Below are 9,594 nucleotides of genomic sequence, written 5' to 3'. Positions count from 1 at the left end.
CATCCAGCCCTCCACACCACGGGGTCATGTTCAACCACCCCTCCACGGGCACCCCTCCATCGTGTACTGTTCATCCAGCCCTCCACACCACGGGGTCATGTTCATCCAGAGGCAACGCCACCGCTCACTGTTCATCCAACCCCCCCCCCCCGCAACGCTCACTGTTCATCCAATCGATCGGCTTCAGTTAGCAGCAGTAGCGAAGGAATCGCTCGATCGGGTTCAGTTAACAGCCATCGATCGATCGCTCGGGTTCAGTAACGCGTAGCCTGCAGCGCAATCGCTTGGATTCAGTTAGAGCCCAACGCCTCGCTCGGGTTCAGTTAGAGCCAATGCCTCGCACACACGCGCGTACGTGTACGAGAGAAACGCGCATCGCTCGGCCCCCGACCTCCCACCGTAACCGGGAACTCCCCGAAATTTTCCTCCCCCTCGCTTCTACCATGGTTTTTTCCGTCATGGCGGCCCAAAGAATGTCATGCAGCTGCGTCTCCGGCCCGCCCAGGAGGAAAAGCCCATTTTCTGTCATGATTTTTTGTCATAGAAGTAGGAGCCCACCACATCTATGATGATACCGGGTTTTGTCACAATTATCGTCATAGAAGTGTCATATGTATGACATAATTTTTTTTCGTTCGGCCCAAAATGTCATGGATGTGTCTTTTTTTTGTAGTGTTGTTTGACAAAAATGTTGATTGTGAGAAAGGCAAAGGTAAAGCAGTCCAAGAAGAAGCTGATGATCCTACTGAAGATGTGGATATGTGTCTGCCATCTTGTGATGAAGATAAGGTGAAGCTGAATTTCAAAAGTTTTAAAGAGGAAGACCTGACTAAACCACAGTTTCAAGTTGGCCAGACCTTTGGATCTGTTGAGTTCCTGAGGAAAGCTATCAAAGAGTACAACTGTCAGGAGAGAGTTGACATTAAATGCCCCAGAAATGATAGGAAAAGACTGAATGCCATTTGTGAAGATGGGTGCCCTTGGACCTTGTCTGCATCATTTGATGGGAGAATCAACTGCTTCATGATCAAGAAATACAACCCATAGCATACATGCATAAAGAAATGGTGTGTTAAGTCATTCACTGCTCCTTTTATGGCTGGAAAATATCTTGATTCTTTCAGAGCAGATGAAAACATGAATATGAAATTTTTTGCAAGGGTGGTTCAGAAAGATTGGAACATGATAGCAACAAGAAGCAAGCTTAGAAGGGCTAAGAGGCTAGTGAAGAAAGTGATTGAAGGAGATGAGTTGGAGCAGTACAGCAGCATGTGGGATTATGCACAAGAATTCAGAAGATCAAACCCAGGGAGTTCTTTCTATGTGGGTGTCAGTAATGGCATATTTGCAAGTTGTTATTTCTCTCTGGATGCCTGCAAAAGGGGTTTCATGCAAGCTTGTAGGCCTGTCATTTGTTTGGATGGATGCCACCTGAAGACAAAGTATGGAGGTGTTATGCTGTGTGCTGTTGGCATGGATCCTAATGACTGCATTTACCCTATAGCTTTTGCAGTTGTTGAGGTAGAGAACACTGACACATGGAAATGGTTTCTGTCAAATCTGAAGAGTGACTTGGGAATTGTAAACACAGACCCATGGACTATAATGTCAGACAAGAAAAAGGGCCTGATCAAGGGAGTGAGGCAGCACTTTCTTGATGCAGAGCACAGACACTGTGTTAGGCATATATGACATAATTTTCAGCAAACACACAAAGGAGATGTTCTTAAAAACCAGTTATGGAAGTGTGCAAGGAGCACAACACCAGAACTGTGGGCTGCAAGCACGGAGGAAATGAAGGTCATGAGCCTAGAAGCATACAAGTGGCTTGAGCGGCTACCACCCAACACTTGGGTTAGGGGCTTTCAAAGAGAATTGGTCAAGTGTGATATCCTTCTGAACAACAACTGTGAGGTTTTCAACAAATATATTGTTGAGGCTAGGGAGATGCATCTCAGATCAATGATTGACAAGATCAAAACACATCTCATGGTCAGGTTCTACAACAAAAGAAAGGAGGCAGAGACCTGGCCTGGCTCAATATGCCCAAAAATTAGGAAAAGAATTGAGAAGAGTATAGAGCTGTCAGCTACATGCATGGTTTTAGGGGCTGGTGATGGCATCTTTCAGGTTGACAACAGGAACAGGACATACATTGTTGACCTGAAGGAAGAAAGCTGTACATGCAAAAGGTGGGATCTTAGTGGAGTTCCATGTCACCATGCAATTGCATGCTGCAGACATGAGAGGATTGATCCTGAGAGTTTGGTGCACTCCTGTTACAGTATAGAAGCATTCAAGCTGGCATACAAACCCATTATCAAGCCTTGCAGAGATAGGAGTGAGTGGCAGAAGATGAATGGCTGTGAAATCAAGCCACCTGTCTTTGAAAAAAAGTAGGGAGGCCTTGAAACAAGAGTAGGAGAAAGCAGCCTTATGAGATTGAAAAGAAAGATGGAACCAAGGTGATCAGCAGACATGGAATCACAATAACATGTTCATACTGCCATGAAACAGGCCACAACATCAAAGGATGTAATCTCAAAAAGGCTAGCATTTTGCCAAATCTAGCAGAGAGAACAACAAGAATGGGTCCAAGGGCCATTCCTAATGATGTGTCAGATGATGAAATTGTTTTGGCACAAGAAGATGATGGCCAAGGTACACAGGAGGAGGTTCAGGTCACACAAGAGGATGGTCAACTTACACAGGAGGAGGTCCATGTTGATGGCCAAGTTACACATGAGGAGGCCCATGTTGATGGCCATGATACACATGAGGAGGTCATTGTCACACAAGATGATGAGGTCATTTTCACACAAGATGATGGAGGAGATACACCAGTTGTTTTTTAGGCAAATTCTCCACTTTTGTCCCTTCATTTTGACCTCCTTTGTCCTATCATTTTTGTTGTACTGATGTTAGCATGTGATGTTTGTTTTGTACAGGTGCAGGACTTTGGATTTACAATGCTTCATAGGGTGCAACAATCCAGACCTGTTCCTAGAGAAGAAACTGAAACCATTTTGCCAGATTCTTCATTCATCTCAATGGCAGCCAGTTCTCACACTGCAGCACAGACAACAACAGCTACAAATGAAGGCAACTAGACCATGAAGTTGCTGAAGATGAAGAGAGAGAAAGAAAGACGGATGGCAGCCAGGAGAGATGCAACACTTGAGGCCATGAATGAGATGGCAGAGAAGAGAGCAGAGGAGGCAGAAGCAAAAAGGCAAGAAATTGCAAGGACGAAAGCAGAGTCTTTACAAAGAAGAAGAAGAAGAAGAAGAGCAGCACAAGAGAAGAAAGCTCTGGAATCTACAGCAAGGCAGGAAGCTGCAGCAGCAAGAAAAGCTGCATTGCAAGAAGAGAAGGAGGCCAGAGCCCTTGAAGCAATGGCAGCACTTAAGAGAAAAGAAGACCAAGAAGCAAAGAGAGCTATGGCAGCACTGAGGAGAAAAGAAGATCACGAAGCAAGGAAGAAACAGCAAGAATAGGCCAAGAGATTAAGAGCTGAGCAGAGGAAGCAGGCAGGACCAAGTGGACATGTGCCCAAGAAGCTGAAGAGAGTGAACATGTTTGATGAGTTTAGATGATTCAGTGCTTTTGCACTTGTAATTTTTTGGCAAATACTACAATGAGCCTCTTTGAAACTGTTGGAGTTGGGATGATTCAGTGCTTTTGCACTTGTAATATTTTGGCAAAAACTACAATGAGACTCTTTGAACTGTTGGAAATGTGAAGATACAGTGCAGTTGCACTTGTACTCATTCAGTGGCTTCATACTGCCATTCAAAATGAAAACTGTTGGAGTTCAAAATGAAAACTGTTGGAGTTCAGTGCCTTTATTCAGTTAATTTAATTTGAAAACTGCAATGAATCAGTTGCTTTATTCTCTGTTGGAGTATAGATACTTAACTGCATAAAATAAAAATAAAAAAATAAAAAAAGGTTGGCCTGGGTGTCGAACCCAAGACATGTGGTGTGATAAACTGCGTGCAATGCCAGTGTGATAGGAGCGGTGCTTTGCTCAATTGTTACTTGACAACCTACTTATTATTCTTCCACTCCCCTCCTAGTGTGAATTTTAATAGTTGTCTGAATTTAGTTTGAAAGGTTAACTGAATTTTTACAGTTCACTGAATTCAAAGTTAACTGAATTTTTACAGTTGTGTGAATGTAGTTTGCAAAGATATTTGAATTTAGTTTGAAAAGCTAATTGATTTTTTACAGTTGTCTGAATTTAGTTTGAAAAGCTAACTGATTTTTTTACAGTTAACTGAATCTTAACAGTTGTCTGAATTTAGTTAAGACAGAATTCAGTTAAGATAGAATTCAGTTAAGACAAAGATTCAGACAAAAATTCAGTTAAGATTCAAAACCTTAGCAACTACTTCTTTTGGAATTATTGCCTTATATAGCAACAAGACAATTTTGGATTGTTGCCTTATATAGCAACAAGACTGCATCAACACCATTATATACCAACAAAACACTTCTGGATTACTGCCACTTATATAGCATCAACACAGTTCAACACATATATAGCATCACAGTGAGTTCAACACTTATATAGCATCGACAGCCAGTTCAACAGCCAGAAATTACAAATAACTTATGTGCTTAATATACAAGCACACCTAACAAACTAATTTTTTTATAACTTATATGCTGATAATCTGTATATTTCAGCATACCTAACTACTGCAACTTCATCTTCTTCATGCCTTCTACTGCATCTTCATCTTCAGTTCTTCAACTTCTGGAGGCGCTCCGAGCGGCGAACCTCCATGTCAGCTGCCACCTTCCTCTTCTTCTTCCTCTCTGGCTGCGCTGCGACGTCCACCTGTGCTTTAAGGGCCAAGACCACCTCTACCTCCTGCTTGAAGATGTCAGGAACATCTGGAAGAAGCTCGACGTCAATGGGGCGGTGCTTGTCACCCTCCCTAGCGACGGGCGCCACCATCTGGACCTCCGACTCGGGGACGACGGGCGCCGCCACCTTGACCTCCGGCTCGTCGTCAGAGAGGACAATCACCTCCGGCTCCTCCCAGCCAGTTGCCAAGGACGAGTCGGCTGCGTAGCCAGAGTCGTCGTCGGAGCCAGAGTCGTACTCCGACTCCGACGAGATGTACTCGGAGACGTCGTCGCGCCCGAGGGGGTCGGGCTGGTAGTGGTCCCGGTACGCCGTGTTGATAGGCGCGGGGACGGCCAGGTCGACGTTGTGGACGCGCTCCGTTCACGAGCCAACGTGCAACGGATCCGGCTGGCGCGGCACGGTGGCGGATCGGTACATCCACCACCGGGCTCGCTGTCCCGGGTCGTTAGAGCGCGTCTCCTGCATCGCGAAGCGGAGGACGAGCGCAGGAGGGATACCTTGGGGGTCGTCGCAGGCGCGGTCCAGCTCTTCGTCAGTCATGACCTTGAGGAGGCCACGCGCGTGGCGTTGCAGCATCTCAATGTCGGGGAACCACTTCCCGATCTCCGTCAGGTCTGCGCGCATCGCCTTGTCGTCGCCTGCGAGGTCATCGATGACCCTCTTCCAGGCGGGGATGTTCTCCATGTCCGCGGCGGCGAGGGTTTTCTTGACGGCTGAGTGGGGGTTTGGTGCGGGGTAACCGAGGCGACGCGGTGGACTGAGTAGAGAGTGGAGCGGTGGGTGGGTGGTCTTAAAGAGCAGAGAAGGAAACGGAAGAGGCGTGAGCCATTAGGCCACTAGCAACTGCTAAATAGCTAGGTTAGTACGTGCCCTTGATCAAAGCACTACTACTTACCCCACTGGCATTGCCACCAACGTTCAATACCACAGGTCCTGGGTTCGAGACCCAGGCAAAAATCTTTTTGTGTAATTTTTTTTCTTTAAGAAAAAATTTGGTACAGGCATACAAATTCAGTCATATAAAACAGCAAATCTTTCCAAAAGAAGCAACACAAATTCAGTCATATAAAACAGCAACTGCAGACATAAATTCAGGCTAATTCAGTCATATAAGACAGAGACAGTTAACTTCATTTTCTTATCTGAACCCACTTCAATTTCTTATCTGAACCCACTTCAATTTCTTATCTTAACCCAATTTAGTTAACATTTGACAAAAGTACAAATGACACAAATCCAGGAGGAAAGATACAAAGTCTTTTTTTTACAATGACACAGATTCAATCAAATCCATTCAGCATGCCCTTCAGCTTCCTTATCTTCTCCTTGGTGGCCTCTTTGTGTTTGAATAGGTCACCAATCATGTACTCAAGCTTCCTTTTCTCATGCTTCAAGTCATCCCTCTCTTGAATCACTTGGTCCCTCTCCTGCACTGCTTGGTCCCTCTCTTTCTCTGCTTTAACCCTGAATACCTGATGAATGTTGGTTACTGACTTGTCTGTCATCTTCTTCTTCCCAAGTTCTTCCTTTAGATCAGTCAGAGCAAGTTGTGTGCTGCCTAATTGGTTGATTGCCCGCTCCTTCTCAGCCAACATCTTAGCAAAATCAAGCTTGAAATGCCTCAACTCATTTTCCATCTTCTTCTTCTCTTCAAGAACCTTCAAGTTTTCTTTAGCACTCACAACATTCTGTCTAAGCCTCTGTTTTTTCTCCTCTTCATACATGGTCCATATGCTAGCTAGGCTCATCTTCAAAGCATCAGGCCACTCAGGGTCAACCCACTGAACGTATCTGCATTTAGGTACCTCCTAACAATTTAGAGCATACAAAAAAGAGATTCAGTTAACTGCCAGTATTCAGTTCTGTGCATGATGATGGAACTTAAAACATACTACAAATCACTTCCTGTTTAACAGTGCCAAATGCAAAAAAATACTAACCTTCTGTGCACAAGCTAGAAACCTTCTGCCAGTATCAACAGATTCAAATGCCACATGCTTCTCACACAAAGATCCATGCCCACCTCTAAAGCTAGGTAGATCTGTAGCCAAGCCACTCCATTCCTCACAGGATATTGTGGCAGGTGGCTAAACAAAAGAGAGACATTTGGAATCAATTGAGAGAGAAACCCTAGCTGAGAAACCCGCTGAGAAACCCTAGACTAGATTTGTGTGAGATTGAGGAGCACACTAACCTTGCTGGTCACAGAGTCATCTTCAGAAGAACTGGGAAGATCGTCCAAGGACACCATGGTTGCTGCTAGCTGAAGATGAGAAGGGGATCTATTGGTGCTATTGGACAGAGGAGAGAAGGGATCTGGTGGTGCACGAAATTGAAGATGAAAGATGAGGAAGAAGAAGGGGATCTGGTGGTCGTGGTGGACTGGTGGTGGACCAAAGCTACATGTAGAGTGCAAGTTGCTGGGTGGGTGTTTGCAGCAGGTGGAAGTACATGATTGCTTTTGAGTTCAGTTGTGTTGAGAAAGGGGGCCTAGAATAACTTAGTTCATTTGTGACAGCAATTAGTTTGCAAAGTTAGTTCAGTTGTGACAGGAATTTCTGTCAATAATTTGAAAGCAATGAGGTTAAGTACAATCCAGTTAATTTTGCAAAATAAATTCAGTTACCTATAAAAATTCAGTGAACTGCAAACTAAATTCAGTTAACTATAAAAATTCAGTGAACTGCAAACTAAATTCAATTTGATAGAATTTGAATTAGGTAACTTCTGTCAGAATTAGTTTAACTACACTTCTGACATGAAATACATCTGTTAGTAATTTCAAAGCAATTAGGTCAAGCATTTCAAAGCAATTAGGTCAAGCAGACTTCACATTACTGACATATTATCCATTACAACAAGCATTACAACCAAGACTTCATACTGAGCAAACAAAAGCAACCATTTTAGTATGCTCAGTTTAGAACACCTGCACCTACTCAATTAACAACACTTCACTTCTTCATAATTAAGGTGAAACACATCACACAAAGCACTATAACAAAAGCAATCATCAGCTTTAGCAGCATCAAAATCTCTCTACCTAATGCTAAAAGCATAGCAATTTGCTGCTTGGTAGCATAGTTATTCTCACTGGAGCTGGCGTAATTAGCTCTTCCAGCCTTGCCTCTCCCAGCCATGACCCTTCCAGTTGTGCCTCTGCCTGCCATTGATTCAGTACTCTTCCTCTCAAGCTCTTCCCTCCTGTCCTCAGCTACACTAATTGCATCTATAGCAGCATCACCAACCAGACGCCTTGTTTCAACCAGATGCTGCACATATTCAAGCTCCCAGTGCCAGAAATCACAAGTGACCTGATTAATCAGTGGCAAAATTAGTTAACCATGTTAACCAACTCCACAAAATTACAGAGTGAATGAATCAATGGCAACCTAGTTAACCAACTACTGTATTAATCAGTCTCAACTGACCATGAGCTTCTGTAATAATTTTGCATACAAGGACAGTCTAAACTACTGCATTAATCAGTGCAATCACTAGTTAACCAACTGATTTTGCAACCTAAAGACCAATTTAATCAGTGCTCTGCTTCATTACTACCATGAGTTGACATGGCATGAATCAGTGATCTACTGAACTGGCACTTACATGGTGGTTCACGCACTTGTAGAAGATCCATCCATCATGCTCATCGGTGCTAGACCGGTATAACCTCACCTGCTCGCCGCAATCCGGGCACTCGATCAGTGGTACAACAACGGAGCGGCCACGCAGTGCAGAGCTGATGGAGCTGGAAGACAACATGAAGGAGGAGACAGAGGAGGCGGAGGAGGGCGTCGGCAATGGCTGCGGCGGCGGAGGGCGACGACGTCGACAATGGCTGCGACGGCGGGGACGGGAGTTGGCTAGGGTTCGGAGGAGAGGATGCGGAGAGCGAGAGGATAAGGGAGCGACCAGGTGCGCCCGACCAGGTGCGACCAGGTGTTGGTGCATTTGCAAAAAAAACCCGAACTACTCGTATTAACCCCCCGACCAGGTGCTACACAGGTGGCGGTCAAAGCCTAGCTGGCAACAGCTGACTCGGCCAAGTTAGCGAATACGTAGCTCAATTCGTATATACGGACCAAAGTGAACCCTTTGCGCAAGTACATGGACTGTAGTTCGGGTATTTTGAAGTAGTGGTACTAAAGTGTCAACCAGCTCAAGTTTTGTGACCTACAGTGTATTTTTCTCGTGCTGGAATACGTCTGCGGTGCTGAATTCGAAGATCGATAACCGATCTAGCTCGATGTCCGCAGGCGTACATAGTCCGGAACTTGTAGCCGGAGACGAGTCCGAAGTTCCTTTGACGCAAATATTGCAGGGTGTCGAGTCCGTGTGCGGCTCCAACGTTGCGGACTCCATGGTTTCGGATGGCACAATCTGCTCTGGACCTAGGGCCGTTGCAGCGATAGGAATCATCTCCTGGATGTGATCCGGTGACAGATTTAAGTCATGTTTATCGGAGCGAGGGGGAGCGAGCGCCGCGGCTTCAGATCCGTTGAAGATCAAGTCTCTGCGCATATCCGCGACATGGTTCAAGCTTCCAAATCTGACCTGATGGCCAGCGGCGTAGCTATCGACCTACTCCAGATGGCCAAGCGAATTGGCCCGCAGTACGAAGCCGCCGAACCCAAAAATCTGTCCGAGGAGGAAGGTTTCTCCTTGGACAGTGTCACTATCAACGATTGAAGGGTCCATCGAACCTTTCATCG

General features: G+C 45.2%; 1 protein-coding gene across 1 annotated transcript; it reads right to left on the bottom strand.

Annotated features, from left to right (window-relative positions):
- Window positions 1–6,159: 6,159 nt before the first annotated feature.
- On the bottom strand, window positions 6,160–8,644 carry LOC123097072 (uncharacterized). The gene is made up of 5 exons (XM_044518843.1): window positions 8,489–8,644; window positions 7,929–8,193; window positions 7,074–7,279; window positions 6,820–6,966; window positions 6,160–6,537 (listed from the first exon to the last, which is right to left on the bottom strand). Exons 1-5 carry the CDS (start codon window positions 8,642–8,644, stop codon window positions 6,160–6,162), a joined length of 1,152 nt encoding a protein of 383 aa, XP_044374778.1.
- Window positions 8,645–9,594: the final 950 nt, after the last annotated feature.

Source organism: Triticum aestivum, chromosome 4D (genome assembly GCF_018294505.1).
Source record: "Triticum aestivum cultivar Chinese Spring chromosome 4D, IWGSC CS RefSeq v2.1, whole genome shotgun sequence".
Taxonomy (NCBI): domain Eukaryota; kingdom Viridiplantae; phylum Streptophyta; class Magnoliopsida; order Poales; family Poaceae; genus Triticum; species Triticum aestivum.
This window is presented reverse-complemented; position numbering and strand designations above follow the sequence as displayed.

What these genes read in the sequence shown, in the direction of transcription:
- LOC123097072 (XM_044518843.1), bottom strand. Translation starts at nt 8,644, where the DNA reads ATGTTGTCTTCCAGCTCCATCAGCTCTGCACTGCGTGGCCGCTCCGTT. An exon ending in ATGACTCTGTGACCAGCAAG is followed by an intron (nt 6,967 to 7,073) that starts GTTAGTGTGCTC and finishes TCTTTTGTTTAG; the next exon opens with CCACCTGCCACAATATCCTG. An exon ending in TTCTAGCTTGTGCACAGAAG is followed by an intron (nt 6,538 to 6,819) that starts GTTAGTATTTTT and finishes GAAAACTTGAAG; the next exon opens with GTTCTTGAAGAGAAGAAGAA.